The 18833-nt window shown below is 50.0% G+C and overlaps 1 protein-coding gene across 6 annotated transcripts in view; it reads right to left on the bottom strand.

Moving 5' to 3' along the window:
- Positions 1 to 3322: 3322 nt before the first annotated feature.
- Positions 3323 to 18833, bottom strand: part of BCORL1 (BCL6 corepressor like 1) — a 63609-nt gene continuing 48098 nt past the window's right edge. For all 6 annotated transcript variants that reach the window (XM_043571636.1, XM_043571640.1, XM_043571635.1 and 3 more), the window contains 4 exons: positions 18274 to 18419; positions 10219 to 10296; positions 9018 to 9171; positions 3323 to 5557 (listed from right to left, as the gene is read on the bottom strand). In XM_043571636.1, coding sequence (XP_043427571.1) covers positions 5275 to 5557; positions 9018 to 9171; positions 10219 to 10296; positions 18274 to 18419 — 661 coding nt within the window. In that variant the 3' untranslated portion in view covers positions 3323 to 5274. The remainder of the gene's footprint in view (positions 5558 to 9017; positions 9172 to 10218; positions 10297 to 18273; positions 18420 to 18833) is intronic.

The following is an 18833-nucleotide window of genomic DNA, read 5'->3' as shown; positions in this document are numbered from 1 at the left end:
CGCTCCCAGGGCTGAGAAGCCTAGACGATCTCAGCCTTCGAGAGTCTCAGCCCCTGGCGTGCCGGATGTGGGGACCAACGTCCAGTAGGTGGAGCTCTCGAGCTGGCGATGGCGGGCTGAGGACCCGGGAGAGCCCGGGAAGGGGGAGGCGGCCAGGGTGGGGCCGGCGCCCTCCCGTCCCTCTGTCCTGACTCTGAGCCCCCAACTGTCCCTGAGCGGCTCCGGGCCCCACCAAGGCCTTCCATTGCTCGGGAACTTAGAATTCCCCCCTGCACTCCACCCCTCTACTTTCCGGGGAGAATTTAGCGGTGGCCTGAATGCCGTCTCCCCATTGGCCTGTCGCGCCCTGGCCCCGCCCCCCCCGCCCCCCCTCACCCAGCCTCCCGGACCTGCAGGTGAGCATGCGGCGGACCCGGCCCGGCGCGCGGGCCGCCGCTCTTCCCCGGCTTAGGGAGGGAGCCTCCGCCTCCGCTCTTCGCCGCGGGGGCGTCCGGCCTGGCCCGCCTCCCCACCGCGGCCTGCCTATAGCTGCACGTCCACGAGGCGCCGCTTTCCACCTTGAAATGGGAGAGCGATCGAGGCGCCCGCGGCATCCGTTTGCCTGCGGAGGGCCCCGGACCGCCCGCTGTGGTGTGAGCCTGGGCTCCCTCAGGCCGGTGCCGGGCCGGGGAGGCGTCCGCACCCAGCTGCCCGACGCTGCGGCGCGCTCGCTCCCCTCGCGGTGTAAACCCAGAGTCTAGGGGAACACGTGGAGTCCTGGGCTGCCCATTGCGGGGTCCAGGAGGCCCGAGCTCGGCACCTCCCCATGGCAGCTAAGCAGGCTGCCCTTGGGGCAGACCCCATTCTCCCTAAAACACACACACACACACACACACGTCTTGGCAGGCTGGACACAATAAAACACTCAACAAGCTTCCCTGTTAAAGGTTAGAATGTGGAAGGGGCAGTTTACTGCCCAAGTGGCCCCCCTCCGACCCAAATAGGGATGCGCGGATAGCGGATGGCCCTTTCTCCGGAAATACGGAGACTTGAACAGGGCCTCCCTTTAACCCTGCACCCCAAAGAGGAACATTCTGGTAAAACCATCATTAACTGTTGGCCCACGACACATAGGAGGAACTAACTTCAGCTAAACAGCCGTGTTTACTCAGTATGATTCTCTTCCTTCGTGGGTAAATTGAGCCCTATTTGGCAGACGGAGCAATGAAGAGTCAGAACGATTAGGTTCTCACCCAAGGTCAGCCTAGGTGGCAAGTGGTGGAGCTGGCTCCTTCCCCTAGGCCGCACTGGAAGGATTAGATCACCCCAATCTGGAGCAGGGATGCAGGCTTCATATCACAACCCATACCTCCTGCCTTGGTCTTCCCACTCTGGCTGAAGGGCAGTGAGCCCTATCTGGGAAAGGTGTGTGGAAAGGAGCCCAAAGGCAAGAGAACAAGGAACTTTTTGGTTTTGCTTTTAACTTGCCTCCTTTCTGCAGGGAAATAAAGGGGTGTGTGCACTAACACACCCAAACCCAGAAGCGCAGGGTTGTCCATGGCTCCCCAAAGGACCCTCACCTATTTATTTGGGGTCATTCTTTTTTTTTTTAATAAAGTTTACTTATTTATTTTGAGAGAGAGAGTGTGTGGCAGGGACAGAGAAAGAGGGAGAGAGAGAGAATCCCAAGCAGGTTCTGCACTGTGAGTGCAGAGCCCCATGTGAAGCTCCAACTCACCAACCATGAGATCATGACCTGAGCTGCAGACGCCATCAGAGCCACCCAGGCGCCCTCTCTTTGGAGTCATTCTGACTCTACCCATGGAATCTCCCTCCTGCCTTCAATAGAAATTCTTATAGTACCCTCACCACTCTCCCTTCCTGCTTTCACCTGAATCTCAAGCGATTACCTTTCTTTCTCTGTGGCCCACCTCCAACACATTTTTACCATTAATACGAAAAAAAAAAAAACCCTCTATCACTACCCAGTTTAAAGTTTTCCCGTGGTTCCCATCATCTAGGGCAAAAGTCCAAGCCGTGCCCGTTGGCATGCCTGGCAGGGCTCCTGCCCCCTCCTTCCCCATCTGTCCCTTCCAGCTGCAGTGACACTGAAGTGGCTTATAGTTTCCTGCACATACTACTCTCATTTGTCTCCAAGCCTTTGCTCAGATTGTCCCCTCAGTTCAGAGATGCTTCCCTGACACCCCTAACTCCTATTTTTCTACTTAAGTGTCAATTGGGCACCCTCTCTCCCAGTAAGTCCTTCCAACCACCCCAGTGCCCTTGCCCTTTGAGCTGAATCCTTGCACTCACCACATAGCTTTTGTGACCTATTGACTTGTCTGATTTCTTCACTCCAAGTTCCAAACAGAGGATTGACCTAAATTCAGTACTGCTATGGGGTTGTTTAGGAACCTGAGAAAGCAAGTAGTCTACAGGCCTCGAGATCGGAAAGTGGGTAAGCAAAGGCCAATGAGGAAGATTAATGCTGTGGCTCCAAGGGATGGATGTTCCTCCACCTGGGCAGAAAGACCCGAGTTGAAGCACGCTCCTGGGGCTGGAGCAAAGAGCAGCTCATAGTTCGCTCCTGGGGGTGGCTAGACTCCAGTTGGCCAGACCCACAGATACCCTCACTTGTACACTGATAGGGTTCTCCAGAGACTTACACAGGGAGACCTCCCAGGCCTGTCAAACATCCACTTCCCCTCAAACAGTAACAGGTAAGTTCTGAAGCCAGCAGGCAAAAGGAACTAGGAGCTTCTACCACTGTTTTTCAGAAGTGGGAAGAAAAGGTGTAAAATACAGGACAGGCATCTTGCCTCCATAGTAGCTGGGTCTTAGGAAACCGGAAGTGTGGACTGCCTGCACCATGTGGGCGGCCCAGGGGTGGGAGGCCAGGGGCACAACAGTGAGGGCAGTGATAAGACTGTGCAGTCAGATGTGGATGTGGGTGGCCCAGGGCAAGAGAGCCAGCAGGCAGGTGATTTCCTTGAGCCGCCTAAGAGAGGGCTCTCCTTCCAGCTCTGCTACTCCTATAGCAAACAAGGTGCACGCACACGCGCGTGCCCACACCCACACCCACACACACCTAAACTGATGCAGATATTCCATTCTCCCCACAGCTCCTGAAGCCCAGGATGTGCCCCTGCCTTGCCTTTTCTTTCCAGATCTTGCCCCAGTGACCCAAATGTTCTCTAGCCCCTCCACCTTGTCCTCACTTGTACCCAAACTGCAAGGCAGGATCAGGGGTTTCCCATTGACTTCATCAGGACACCCATCTGCTTTAACCACAGAAAAACCAATATGGGGAGAAGAGTAAAGACAGGAGACGGAAGCCCTGACGCAGGTTTTCAGTATGCAAGTGTTTTTGACTCCACAGCCAGTTGCTTAAAATGAAACATAAAGGGCAGCCAGAATACACACCCAAATGCAAAAAGGTAAAGGCAAACATAAAATAAACCACACAATACCATGAACCCCCACAAAACCAAAAAATTAAAACCCCAAACCCCTCAACTTTATATATATATATATGTATATATATATATATATATATATATTTTTTTTTTTTTTAAAGGGAGAACAACTGTTCAAAACCAACTGGGCAGTATGGTGGGGGTGGGGAGCAGTCCTACAGAAGGGGGCCTTGAACTTCCCCCTGGGAACAAAGAACAAACACAATACAAAGAAAATAACCACCAATCTCCCACATGGGTCAGGAGTCTCCAGAGAACAGATTGTCCCATCCTCAAACTGGCTTTTTTTTTTTTTTTTGCCTTTTTTTTTGTCTTTTTTTTTCCATTTTCTTCTTTTGTTGTTGTTTTAGCACCTGTACAATAAAACTGTACCATCTCCAATCAGCTGGCCATAGCCAGGCCCTCCTGCCTTTAGATGGTACATACTCTCTACAAGGATTGTTTGGAAAAAATAGCAATTGGTAGAAAAATAAGAACAAGAGTAGGAAAGACAATGCCACAGAGGGGGGAAGGGACAGGGAAACAGCCCAAGCTCCTCCCCTCTCTCCCTCTCTCTCCTTCAACAAACCCAGTGCTGGAGGCCAGGAGGGAGGCCTAGCAGGGGCCCCACACTCAGCCCCAGGTCCTGAGGCGAGGTGGGAGTGGAGCCCGGCTGGAGCCCAGCCTCCTGCCCTCACCTAGGAAACAGCTGAGGCCTGGATCTCACATCTGGCCATCAATCCCAGAGCCCTCTGCAGATTCCAAAGGAGAATGGGGGGCAGAGGGAGAAGCAGGGAGGAGAGAGAAAGTGGGTGCTGAATCTGGGAAGGGGAGAGGTGATAGGCAAGGGCTGGGAGCTGAGAGGCTCAGCATCCAGAAGGGGCAAAGGCAGAAAGGGGTGGGGTGGATGGAGGTGCGGGGGTGGGCGGAGGAGACGTGGGAACAAGCCCATGTTGTGCACTCTGAGGGGAGCAGTGAAGGAAGTGTGAGGAGGGGTGACCTTAGCTTTCACTCCCATTCTTGACTCTCCCCAAGTAGAGTGACTCACTAGCCCCTCGCCCTCACAATCCACCCCTCCCCAGAAACCTCCCTAATCTCGAGACAGGGCTGCTGTGAAGGGCAGGTGGTAAAACAATTAAAAAATGGTGGGGGGGGAGCACCAAAGCCTCAGGATTATCCTCAATCCCCCCAGCCCCAGGCCAGCACCAGCCACCTTCATCAGTCACGGGTCCTCGGCCCCCTGCCCCACCTGCCTCCTCCCCAGTGGGGTGAAAACAAACCTGGGAGTAACTGTCAGAGGGAGGGGGCAGCTCCAGAGCTTATCAAGAAAGACAAAGAAAGGAGGTGAAGAAAGTCCCTCAATACAACAAGTTGTCTCAAATCGTCACAGTGATACAGACTTATCAGAAACCAATGAAACAATACAAATTAAATACTAATAAAATAAATACTATGGAAGACAGAAGAACACAGGGGAACGGAGGGGGCGCTCAGAGATTTGGCCTTTTCTCATTTCTCCTCCGGACAGGCTGAGGCCACCCCAAGGGACCCTGGCACCACCTCCCACCATCCCCAGGACCTCTTGCCCTCAGACGTGGAATTCAACTTTCCACCCCCATCACCAACCACAACAACAATGACGATGACAGGGAGATGAGAACTAATTATAACCAGAAAAAAAAAATCCAGTCACTAATGCTGGCATTGATAAGGCGGCTTCTTGTTGGTCCGTATTATTGCCTCATTCTGCAGTCTGGTGCTCGGTGGGGGAAAGACATGGGAAGTGGGGAAGGGTGAACTTGGGAGGAGAAAGAAGAAAAGGGAGGGGCTGTTTTCCGGGTCAACTGTTCCACGGCTGGAACTCCACCTCAGACCCCAGGAGCCGAAGTAGCTCTGGCTCATACCGCACCAGCTCCACAGTCTCAGAGGAGCCTGGGGCAGATCTGTCGTCCATGCCTCCGGGCCTCTCGGCTGGGGTCAGAAGCTGACTGGAGGCCACCTGCCGGTAGAACTCAGCCTTGGGCAAGGTGGCAATTTCAAAGTGCGGGAACCGAGCCTGAAAGATCCTGGAGGAAAGCTTCAGCCTCTTCAGGACATCGGTAAAGAGGAACCAGTTGCAGGGCCTGGAAGAGGCAAGAGTAGGAGTTATGGAAGAGGCCTGGGGGGAACCAGTGGGGTGCCAGGAACACTCTGGAAGGCCCAGGAAGGCTGCCAGTTTGGCTACCTGTCCCCCACCCCCAAACTAAACCATGGGCTCCCTGGGTGTCACTGAGGCAAAAATCTCCTGTGCTAGCCTACACTGGCTGAACCAGCTTTCAGCTCAGTTGTGAGCATTCAACCCGTGACTACCTCTTCCTTTTAAAATAGTGGGAGCAGGAAGGAAAGGGACCTTCCAGAACCCAAAACTCTTAGCAGGCATCCCCAGGCCTTCCCCAAACCCTGTGACCTGGAATTTACCATCTGCTGGGACCAGTTCTTTCCTCTACTGAGCCCTGCTACCCCGTCTGGTTTCCCTTTCCTGTTCTCACTCCTGTTTCCCGTGCCTCTTCGTTCTCCAAGACCTTCCCCAACAGACGGGGAGCCGTGGAGAAAGGCCTAAACTGTGGGTAATCTAAAAGGCATTTCTCTTTGGCTCTGGAATGCATTAGACAAGTTTTTTCTCCAGCGGCAGCACCATCGTTTCTGCAGGGCCAGAGCTCACGTTACAGCCAGTCTGACTCCGCTGAGCACACCCGACTGGCCTGGGCGGCAGCCTGGGGACAGCTGGGAGGGGTGCCGGGGAGGCCGATCACGGGCCATGCGCTTGCTTCGACTAAACCAGGAAGAGACACTGCATTCCCCTGATGATGGTCCCGTCTCCAAGGCTGTCCATCCTGGCCATTGCCCTGTCCTACCGGCAGCATTTGTGTCAGCCTCCTAACTGGTCTCCCCCCGGCTAAGAGTCTCCCTGCTTCACCCCCACCTACCCTCACTGCATCCGTTACTACCCCTTTTCTAAAAAAGAAAATCTGGCCTTCTCACTCCCTAAACTGCTTTCCATGGATCCCCAGTACCTCCAGCAAAGAAACCTCCACATTCATTACCATGATATTATGGCAAGACCTTTCAAACATGACCCCATTCAACTCTTCAGCCCAACCTCTCCTAATAACACACACACACTCACACACACAGTGTACCCCCCACCCCACCAAGTGCCAGACATTTGCTGAAGGACAAGCCCCACTTTCTGAACTTGTCTGTCTCGTGCCTCTGCTTGTGCCTCGCCCTCCATCTTCCCCTCCTCTCAGGCCCAGCTCAGGCGCCATCTCACCTGTGAAATGGGTTGTTCCCATTTCACAAAACTGCCTGTTCATCCCATCTTCCACAGTGGCATGGCGCTTGGTTCATACCCCTTTTATAATACTTAGAACATGACCCATTTCAGAAAGGATACAAAAGAAATGTAAACTGTGGTTTTTTCTGTGACACAGGAATGGGAGCTCGGGGTGGACTAGAACTTCTATTATTCACTTGACACCTTTCTGAACTTCATTAAATTTTTATAAGAATAAATCCACTTTGGACATATTGTCTTTTATTAGAACTAATTGTATACTTGTCTGCCTCCTCCTCTAGACTGGAGATTCTTTCAAGGCTGTATTCTGGCCCTCAGGGTTTGACTGGTGTGCCTGCTGAAGACACGTTTATAGAATTGAGTGTTTTCTTTTGGGGCACCTGGGTGGCTCGGTTGGTTGGGTGACTGGCACTTGGTTTTGGCTTGGGTCATGGTCTTGTGGTTCGTGGGTTCAAGCACTGCATCTGGCTCTGTGCTGAGGGTACGGAGCCTGCGTGGGGATTCTCTCTCTCTGCCCCTCACCTGCTCGCTCACACTTTCTCTCTCAAAATAAACTTTAATAAAAAGAACTGAGTGTTCTGTACAACACCTACCACTTCTACCCAGACCCACAGTCCTTCTCCCTAAAATGCAACACTCTTCCCTGTGACACTAACCCCTTTTCTCACACCATCAGGAAATGGAATGCTCTAGGTTCAGAGGAAGGGACTACAGACACCATTCCCTTGAACCATCACTTTCAAAGAATGGAAAAGACCCCTCAGAACATTAACACTTGGTGGTCAGAATTCAGCTTTGCTTTGATGACTCGAAGGCACTTCGGTGGGTCATCATTCTACACCCTTCCTACTTCTTGAAGAACATTCATTTCACAGTGTGCTGCAGTGGTGGGCAAGGGCAGATTCAGAAGAGGCACAGAAGGATGTAATGTCAGGAAAACCAGCTTTGCCCATACCAAGTTCTCAACTGAAAACCTGCCTGCTGCTCGGGTGGCTGAGTGGCACGTGGCTTCAGTTGCCCTGTGTTCTGTCTACACCTGATGCACACTACCCTGGTCCTTCTACTGCCTGGAGCCCAAGATCCTGTTTCAGAGAAGGAGGTGCTGAATACTCTGGAGGAATTAATTAACTGTGCAATACTATATCTCAGAGGCCTGGCCCCACCCTCTGGGATCAGCTGATGCCCAGAAGAATAAGGACCAAAAGCCCCTGAAACTTGATCCCAACCAGTGTCATCATATAGGCTATTTTTATTCTTATCAGCCCCTGGGGGAAGGGATGCAAAGAAACCATGGCCGGATGGTGAATGGTTAGAGTAGTCAACTTGAGGGACTCACTTGAAGGGCTCCTAATCCATTGTGCACCCCTCTCTCGACCATGTGCACTTAATGTGCCTTCACTTTTTTAGAAAGACAGGGTCTAATGTTTCCAAAATAGGTATCAAAGAACAAGTACCCTTAAAAGTATCTGCAAACATATTGGAAAAGAGGAAGAAAACACCTAATGGTGGAGGCTGATAATAAAAAGACAATTCATTCTGCATCCTCCTGAGCAGCACTGCCACACACTGCCATCCGTAAGAGCCAAAAAGGACCATGGCCCCCAGGCTGTCCCTTCTGAACCCTCAAATCAAGATTTAACTGGGTTCGGTCTAATGGTAAGCATCAAGTATATTCTAGTCTCCAAAAACAGGTGATGCCTGCTAACAATACACACAGTGATCTGAGATGACAGCACTGAGGCCATCATCTCGCCAACATTAAGGCTACAAGAAAGCAGCCTGCGGATTACTTAAGGACCCCAGCAGCCCCTTAGCTATGGTAAACATATGTCCCGGCTTTTCCAAGAATCTCAATTTCAAATATTCTGTCTGGCTGTTCCCAGAAACCACAGAAATGTTCCAGAGATTCTAATAGTTCATCATCTCAAACATCTCCCAGATCATCTCTCACACCCAGGAACAGCAGAGCAATTCTTTAGAGAGTGAATCTAGATTCTTTGAATCTAGATTTTGGGTTTGGGAAATACATATAGTCAATATACCTAGAGCTTACAGCCTCTGTTCTGAATGTAACTAATCAGGGCTGGAAAGTCAGGCTGGCCTTGGTCATATGTCAGGTTTCCTAAGCTCCAGCATGTGCTCTTCAGGTCTCTGCTTCCTTCTGGAGAACTCCCCCATTTCCAGGGAGGCAGGCTAGGGGTTGCCAGGATCCTGGCACTCAGTCCCTGTAGCTCTTAGACACTTACCCACGGGACACTGACACTTGGAGGTTGTAGCAAGGGAGAAGAGGCTTGTCTGAGAGCTCAAACATAAAGTCATCCTCTTCCACATCATCTCCTTCTTGATCAGAGTTCCCAGGAGGATTATGGAGGAGGTCACAGGCAAAGCCATCTTTTTCTTCTGTAAGGATAGCACATGGGATATGAGGACTTAGCTACGTGCACAAAACTGAAGAAAAAAAATGTTTCAACAAGATAAAGAGGCACAGAGGTGGGTGATTAGAACATAAGCAACAAGTTCACAGACCCCCAGTTGGGGCCAAGTTTTGCTGATCCCATGGCTCCCATCCTTGGGAGGGCATGTGAAAGTTCTGTCCCTGGAAGACAGTAGTTTCTGGCCAGAAATTCATTATACTCCACCTTTCAGCTGGAAAACAGCTGGATGCTGTAAAGGACCAGCTGCTCGGCCTTTGGAAATGGAGCCCAATGACACTACCAGCAGTCAAAGGCAAGGTAGAAACACCTGCCATGCCTGTGGGGCTCTCAGGAGCCTGGAGGGGCCACTCAGTCAGTTCCCATCCCTGGCTACGTGTCTGGGTGTGGCATATTTCATTCCATCCCAACCTTCCCCAGCTCCAGATTCCCCAAAGCTTAGGGGTGGACACCTCCCCCAACCTGCAGCCCCGGCCCCAGGAATGAGTGCTAGCTGACTGCCACAGAGAGAGACGCTTCCTAGAGAGAAAAGCTTGGGTTAGAGGCTAAGGGCCTGGGAGGCTGCAGCTGTCTCTGAAACTGTGCGTGGTGGGAGTAGGGCAGGGAGAGAATGATCATGGCCAGGCGAGGGGCTGGGTCTCTCTTGAGTGTGAACAATGCCGGAAGAGATGACAGTGCAACACAGGGGCTTGTGGCAGGGTTAGGACGAAGCAAGGGAGGAGAAAGGCACTTGGAAGAGAGAGAATAAAAACAATAGCCAGGGCATAAGTGGTAGAGGGCAATTGAGGGGTGGCTTTGTGGCATCCCTGGTTTAGGCCAATGTATTGTGAGTCTAGGGGGAGCATGAGCTAGTGTTCGGGTTGAAAGGGTGTGTAAGGTTCTGTAAGTTACTAACAGGTGCAGAAAGGCAGCCTCCCTTCTCACCCCCGTCTTTGAGAAGAATCCGTGAAACCCAAAGCAATCCCCCATCTCTGGGCCACAGACAAGCATGGGAGGAACCCGACTCAAATCTTACCCAACACAGAACTGCTGTAGAAGTCCCAGGACACACCAGGGTCACCCTCTGCCCGGCCCTGAAGATCTGAGAGGTGATCTGATGAAAGAAGAGAAGGCAGTGAGACAAGGAGGGTGGGCTGGAGGAGGGTCTAGAAACAAAGTACATCTATATGGGGCCAGGAGAATGGAAGAAGGGAAGGAAGGAACACAAGAGGGTCTGGGGGCTAACAGGGAGAGATATGTTTCCTGCTGTCAGTCAGAGGTTACCAACCAACAGCCAGGACCCAAATCTAGCCCACTGACGACTTGGGGTTTGGCCCAGTGTTTTAAACCAAAAAAAAAAAAATGTTGAACATTTTAAAATTTAGAGATTTCACCTAAAAATCTGGATTTCCAACTTTTCTTGAAAAAAAATATCAGAAAATCTGGCAACACGGCATCCCACATTCCTGCATGTCAACAGTTGGCTGGAGGGAGAGGCGACATGTGCGTTCTCCTGTTCAACAGTCCCCACCCAGCCTGCTCTGCTCTCTTACATGATCAGCCTGAAGGCATTTAGGTCTGGGATCCCTGCTTTTAATGGTATAGGGAATGGACTCTCCCAGAACAATCTCAGACCTGTCCCAAGATTTCAATTCCCTGCAGGTCACGATGTTCATACAGCCAATCAGGATCTCTCCAATTCAAAGTAAGATAAGGAAGCAGAATTCCTTCATCTTTGAAAAACATGGGGGAGAGGGCCACGTGTACCCTCATAAAAACCTTTTGCTTCCACTCGTAGGTGTATACCCCCAAAGAATTGAAAACAGGTGTTCAAACAGAAACTTATATACAAAGGAATGTGCATAGCAGGTCTACTCACAATAGCCAAAAAAGTGGAAACAATCCAAATGCTGTTAAGCTGATGAAGGGATAAACAAAACGTGGTCCATCCATATAATGGAACATTATTCAGTTATAAAAAGAAACAAAGTACTGACGTATGCTACAACATGAATGAACCCTAAAGACATTATACTAAATGAAAGAAGCCAGACGCAGAAGGCCATATACTGTATAATTCCATGTATATAAGATATCCAGAACAGGCAAATCTACAGAGACAAAAAGCACATGGGTAGTTGGGAGGGAACAGGAAGTGACTGCCTAATGGGCATAGCGTTTCCTTTCGGTGTGATGAAGAAGTTCCGAAACTCAGTAGTGGTGATGGTTGCACAACATTCTGAATGCACTCAATGTCACTTCACTGTACACTTTTTAAATGGTTGAAAAGAGTAGGGGGCACCTGGGTGGCTCAGTCCGTTAAGCATCTGACTCTTGATTTCAGCTCAGGTCATGATCTCACAGTTTGTGAGATAGAGCCCCAGGTCAGGCTCTGTCCCAACAGTGTGGAGCCTGCTTGTATTCTCTCTCTCCCTCTCTCTCTGGCCCTCCCCCACTTGCTCTCTCGTTCTCAAAATAAAAAAATTTTAAATGGGTTAAGGGGCACCTGGGTGGCTCAGTTGGTTAAACGTCTGACTTCAACTCAGGTATGATCTCACAGTTTGGGAGTTCGAGCCCTGTGTCCAGCTCTGTGCTGACAGTGTGGAGCCTGGATCCTGCTTTCAGATTCTGTGTCTCCTTCTCTCTCTGCCCCTCCCTCACTCGCTGTCTGTCTCTCTCTCTCAAAAATAAATATTATAAAATAAAATAAAATAAAAACAAGACAATTAAAAGGTTAAAATAGTAAATTTTATGCTGTAAGTATTTTGCCACAATAAAAAAAAATTTAGGGGCGCCTGGGTGGCTCAGTCGGTTAAGCAGCCGACTTAGGCTCAGGTCATGATCTCACGGTCCATGAGTTCGAGCCCCGCATCAGGCTCTGTGCTGACCGCTCAGAGCCTGGAGCCTGTTTCAGATTCTGTGTCTCCCTCTCTCTCTGACCCTCCCCCGTTCATGCTCTGTCTCTCTCTGTCTCAAAAATAAATAAACGTTAAAAAAAAATTTTAAAAAAATTAAACTGCCTTTTGCTTATTTGATAGGAGGCTAGACATCAGGTCACCCCTCTGCCTCCTTGTCTCCTAGCTAAGCATCACCTAGTAGAACTGCTTCACCTCTCAGCCGCACATGTACAAAAGGAGATTTTCATGACAAATTCAACTGTGGCATCTGTGGGCACATGGCCCAGCACAGTTGGCAAGCTGATTTAGCTCTATAATGGTTGCTACCAGCGTTTAGGTGACACCCAGGCAAAAGTACAGGAGAGAGTCCAAAGGGCACAGGTGATGTGAGGGAGCCCTCTGGAAACCAAATCCCAGGAGGAAGCTGGCGGCCACTCCTAAAGGCACGAAGCCAATCCCCCCTGATGAAATGCACCACTGCACTCCAATATACTTTCCTTTTGGGTCGTACAGTCTATCAGCAAAAATGCCTATTAGCTGTTGTAAGCTACTGAAAGAAGTAACTTTTTAGCAACCTTCTACGGAGATGAAGGGTTTCTTCTGGTAGGAAAAGGCAGCCAGAGAGAGCTTTCAAAATAATGGCTGAGCAGCTACAGTGGAAAACCTTTAGTCACGCACATTAGATCTTCTTTATGTACTCCACAAAAAACTCTTGAGGTCATGACTGCCAGTCTCTGTGCTCTTCTGGGCCCCTGCCCCCTGAGAGTTGGAAGGAGTTTCTTCAGAAAGCATCTGTCAGTTAGGTAGGTGCCTATTCTGTGCCTGGCCTTGTGCTAGGTGTCCTGGGAGATGGAGGCATGAGATCATAAGTCTCCAAGAGGCAGGAAATATATATGTCTGTCTTGTTCATCATTGTCTCCCCATGGCCTGAGACCAGGTGCCTGGCACATAGTAAGAGCAAATAAATATATGGAGAAGACAGGGAGGGAAGGAGGAATTACTACAAGGAAAGACCTAAAGCCTGCTTAACTGGCATGCTGAAACACCCGTGCTCCAAGGACTGTCGTCTCCCCAGGAGATCGCATGAGGATTCCATCAAAGCCCTAGTTCACCACATTCTTGGGGCTCCTCTCTAGGGACTGCCTTCAGAGCCCCCAGAACATTCCTCTAATTCTCCTCACTGACAGCAAATCTTTGGCATTCTCAGGTGAATATGCCCTTCTGAGGCAGCCCAGTGTGCATTGGCACGAGCAAAGGTACAATCGTCTGGGCAGGCCCATGAGCTGCACGCCAGAAGAAGCTCCCACGGTTGGTTGATGGTGTGCCTTCAGGTCATGTTTCCTCATAGGCCTTAACGTACAATTGGGACAGAGAGGGGCATTTCTCTCCCTTGACTGTCCCCCGCCCCTCCTATAACTTTCAGTCCTTTACTCTTCTCCTTTCCACCAAAAAGTGCCCTCAGCCCCGCAATCCTGCCCCTGGGTATATATCCACAAGAACTGAAGACTGGTACTCAAGCAGATGCCTGTACACACGTGTTCATAGAAGCACTGGTCACAACGGCCAAAAGGTGGACACAACCCAAATGGCCCATGAACCAATGAAGGCATAAGGAAAATGGGGTAGATCCATACAATGGCATACCCTTTAGCCTCAAAAAGGAAGGAAGTACAGGGTGCTGGGGTGGCTCAGCTGGTTAAGCTTCTGACTCTTTATTTAAGCTCAGGTCATGATCTCATGGTTCATGGGTTCAAGCCCTGCATCGGGCTTCGTGCTGACAATGTGGAGCCTGTTTGGGATTCTCCCTCTCTGCCTCCCTCCCTCTCTGCCTGCCCTGCGCGGGTACACACACACTCTCTCTCTCTCTCTCTCTCTCTCTCTCTCTCTCTCTCTCTCTCTCAAGTTAAATAAATTAACTTTAAGAAAAAGGAAGAAAGTACTGAAACATAGTACCACATGGATGGACCTTGAAAAACACAATGCCATGTGAGAAAAGTCAGACACAAGAGGCCCCATGCTGTATCATTCCATTTATATGTAATATCCAGAATGGGCAGGGCCATGGAGACAGAAAGTACATGGGTATTTGCCAGGGGCTGGGGGAAGGGGGGAAATAGAGAGCAAATGCTTAATGGATTTGGGGTTTCATTTTGGGGGTGATGAAAAGGTTTTGGAACTAGACAGAGGCAGTGGTTGTACAACATTGTGACTACACTAAACGCCACTGAATTGTTCCCTTCTAAATGGCTGGTTTTATGTTATGTGAATTTTGCCTCAATAAAAGAAAATTTTTAAGTACCCAAGGTGAGCGGTCACCCTGGCAATCAGAGTTTCTCTCTTTCTCAGGGTCCTGTCATACCACTCCCCATGTCCTCCAACCAAGTCACTAGCCGAGGGACATGAAAGGAGAGGAAAAAAAACAACAAGTGGTCTTCGACATGGGGTCATATGGCAGAGGTCTCAGGCAGGAAAAACAAAAACCTGTGATTCAGTGACCTCTCGGGTGGTAAACTGCTAACCCTTTCATCAGTGGAAGAAAAAGCAGTCCTGATCCTTCCTCGGATGTCCCAAAACCAAACTGCAGCAACTCCCCTCGGCCCCCACATACTTTCTGACAGATGAAAACGAATCTGTTTTCCCTTGACTAGCCTGGGTATTATTCTTTTCTTCAAAGGGTCAAAGGCAAATCAGTCACATGCTTGCCTGTAATTTGGTCCAAGGAGGAGGTCTTCCAAAGGCTTCTTGGACAGTTGCATGGCTTGGTGCCCCAAGCCCAAGGACAAGGGAGAAAAGGTTTGCGTTTTGACCTCCAGTACCCAGCACTGTACCTGAAACCTAACAGGGCTCAATAAATGCATGGATGGATGAATGGAAGAAGGGGTGCCACTGTATCCTTCATGATCTCTGGAGAAACGGGCCTCACTTTAAGCCAACTCAATATAGAAAAATCCACATTTACAACCCAGATGAATTACCAGCATCTTCTGCATTGCAAAAGGATTCACTACAGGATATTTGTAAATAGTGACATTCCTTTGTATATTTAAAAGAGGGTTTGGTTCCCAGACTTTTCCAGAACAGGAGAAGGAAGCTCCACACCAGGAGCAACAGTGAGGCTCTCGCTCATCGTTTCCACCTGCAGAAAATGGAGCCCTTTGCACCCTACAGGGATTCGCCTTCATTTTCTGCCCAGTGGGATATCCACCAGGGGAGGGAGAAGACAATTAATCTACAGAGAGTCTGGTCAGGCAAATGTTTGGGGATGAAAAGCAAAAAGCTTTTTAAATACTTCTGCCCGACAGGCAAAGTTAAAAAAAAAATACATCTAGAAGTCCACCCAAACGCATCCAGATTTAGGGGCTGGGGCGGTGGGCAGTGAGGGAAATGCTTCCCACATTTCTCAGCCCATGGCGCTTCCTCCAGCCACTAGACCACCCTGTCCAGTGCTTCTATGACATCTGGTGTGGGTGGGGGGGATGGCTGGGATTAATACAAAAGAGAAATACTCAGTTCAAGGAATTAAGCCCCTGATGATAGTTACATAATATTGTCAATATGCTAAGTGCCACTGAATCATTCACTTCCAAATGGTTATATTAGGTGATTTTCACCTCAATTAAAAAAAAAAACTGAGTACTGTCTTCTCATCTCCCCAAAACAACCTCTGGGCCCAAGTTCCCTCTCTCAGGAGCCTGCTGACTCCTGCCAGTGTCTGCCTCCCTGGGGCTAGGGCCAGGTGCTGCTAGCACTTTCTCAAACAGCCAGAAAGAGATCTGAGTCTGAGCATCACTTGGTATTTGCATGGAAAAGAGGTGGCCCTGTTCTAACACTCCGTTCAGTTCAGTTCTGGCCCCCATGATGAAACTGTAGCTCTGTGCCTAAGGGGTTGAGAAACAATGTCAAGATCTGCATGAAGGTGTTTGCCTTGGACATGCTATCAAGTGTCAGAATTAAGAGAAGTCTTCTCTTGGGGCGCCTGGCTGTCTATTGATCTCAGGTTTGTGAGTTTGAGCCCCATGTTGGTTGTAGCAATTACTTAAAAATAAAATCTTTATTAAAAAAAAGTAAAGTCTTCTCTTGACTCTGCAACATGAACTGGCATTCAGGTTAGTTTGAGGCATCAAAAGGCTGGCTAGTAGGGGCCCCTGAGTGGCTCAGTTGGTTAAGCGTCCAACTTAGGCTCAGGTCATAATCTCACAGTTTATGAGTTCGAGCCCCACGTCAGGCTCTGTGCTGTCAGTTCAGAGCCTGGAGCTTGCTTCAGATTCTGTGTCTCCCTCTTGCTCTCTGCCCCTCCCCCACTCATGCTCTGTCTCTCAAAAAATGAATAAACGTTAACAAATTTTAAAAAGAGGCTGGCTAGTAGCTGGGATTAGCTAACAGAAATGGGAAGAGATAAAAATGGGTTTGTTTCTAAATTTTTAGTTACTGAAAATGGTCTCAACATTCGAATTCCTTTGGGATTTTGGAGAAAGGGTCAGGGAAAAAAGGAGTTTGTCTGCTTATTGAGGTGGTCAGAGATGGCTTTATTTGGATCCAGAGGGTCCCAAGACCCGCCGGAGGGCAGTCTCTAGCACAGAGAGGCCCTGGATTAAACCTGTTGGTCAGAGACAGAGCTTCATGCAGTGCTTTTATCATGTTGAGAAGTTCTGGATGTTCATCTGTGCCAGCTTCCCCAGGGAATCAGCTGGAGTGCAGACAGCATGTGTGTGTGTATCTAAGACAGTGCATGTGGTACATGATATGTGAGAAGGGGCCCTGAGCCCCCAAGATGGTACAGCCAAAGTGAACAAGAGTCATCACTGTCCCGGGACAAATGACTGAATGAGCAACCCCAAACTGCTCTGCCCTTTACAGACAGTGGCCTGGGACAGCCCCAGAGCTGGGGGGAGGGAAAAGGCAGTCCTGCCACCTGGCTAGAGGGGGCTGGGTCCTGCTGGGGGGCCTGAAGCCTGTACACAGTGACCAATGACTGCAGGGTTTGGCGGCTTTACTGGGGGCCCAATGAAGGATGGCTGAGCAGGAAGGAGTCAAGGTCTCCCTCCACAGCTTTCCATCACTTCTCCCTCAGCTTTTATTTGTATCAAGGTGGTGCTTCCCACCTAGTCCTCCTTCCATTGGGACCTTTAGTTCACATTCCTTTGTTTCTTCCTCCATCATCAGCTACCTAGTTAACCTTTGTTCAATAAATAAATGATCTCCTGGTTGGGAGCCCAGAACTGTATTTGGGGAGGTGGGGATTCAGGACTATCTAGGGCCACAGCCCGGGTGAGAGTCAGTGGCCTTGAGCAAACCCTTTGTCCCATAGGATCCCAGTCTGAAAGAGGTTCAAGCACAAACAATGAAGCCTCCACAGAGGGTCAGTGAGACACTGCCAGCGGCTCCTTCTGTTGGGCACTCTGGCAGTGTGAAGAAGAAACTGCTAGAGCAAGGGCCGAGCTGTGATGTCACCAAGGAGGCGGAGTTACTTCATCCAGAGGTCAAGTCTGAGGAGATTCCCAGTGAGCATGCCCACACTAGACGTACCCACTTCTGTCCTCCCCACTGCCCAACTTGGTAGAGCTACCTAATTGCAGACAAACTATGGCTGTCCACTAATGAGAACATAAATGCATGTTGGCTTGTGGCCCTTGTCATGGGCCTGAATACCAGACATTCTTCCAGAGGGGTCAGGTGACAGAGGAAGAAAAAGGTACAGGGGGGTACAGAGGGAACATCAGTTACCACAGGCAGGGGCTGTGAGAAATACAGCATTAGGAGGGATCCTGAAGGTTCCACTGTGATCACCAACAAGGAGAAAGTGCAAGAACAAAAGCAAAATGCTAAGTGTCATTTCTTAGTAACTAATAATCCTGTTCAAAACATGGGTCAACACACTTTGCCCCCAGTGGAGCTGCTGCCTCACAAGGAGGCCTACCTCACATGCCTAGATAGGAAGTGGGTCCCTGTGGACTATCACGGCCCTGAAGAGGATGCATGCGATATGGACACTCATAGTACCGGAACAAGAGGAAGTGGACCTTTAGGCTTTTTCAAGTGCATAGAGATTTCAGAGACACTTCAAGGAAAGCCTGCAGAGGGCTGACACCTCTCATGGGAGTTGAGATGGAGAGAGATGAAGAATACCTCCTCAGGAGTTTAGGAATTGGAGGCTAGCCCCAAGGATGATGGCTTCAAGCCTGGGCTGTGCTTACCGCTGAGAAAACGCTTCATGGTGTCGCTGCTGGCCAGCTTCATGGCTGTCTGTCCCGAGTAGGTGGCCAGTGTGGGGTCGGCCCCATAAGACAGCAAGAGCCAGATGGTCTCCAGGTTGTCATTGACCACCGCATCATGAACTGGCCTGGAGAGATGACACAGGGTGAGGACAACAGGGCCCAAGTGGGAGCCTGGGTGTCTAGGCCTCAGACTACTTCATCAGGGGAAGATAAAGTAAGATGACCCTAGGATAATGTGGGCAAGACTTAGGGCAGAGGAACCACCTCTAGCCTGCACCCCTCATCATATCTCCCTATGTCCTTCTCCTCTCTCTGTGCCTCTTTCTCCCCACCCCCCATTTTTCTCTCCAAGGTTCCCCCTACATTTTGGGACAGTCCCTAGGGTACCAAGTAGCTTCACTGGTAGCTCTTGAGTTTGGGAGAGAACAGGAAACCGACCAAGGATAATCTTAAAGCAGATGCTGAGGGTATGAACAGAAAGATCTGGATGACCACCCTGGAGCAGGAATGAGTAGAGTGGCTCCACGCACCAGGTAGTG

The sequence above is a fragment of the Prionailurus bengalensis genome, chromosome X, assembly GCF_016509475.1.
Source record: "Prionailurus bengalensis isolate Pbe53 chromosome X, Fcat_Pben_1.1_paternal_pri, whole genome shotgun sequence".
In the NCBI taxonomy this organism is placed as follows: domain Eukaryota; kingdom Metazoa; phylum Chordata; class Mammalia; order Carnivora; family Felidae; genus Prionailurus; species Prionailurus bengalensis.
Note: the sequence above shows the minus strand (reverse complement) of the source record. Positions and strands in the feature narration are given on the sequence as shown.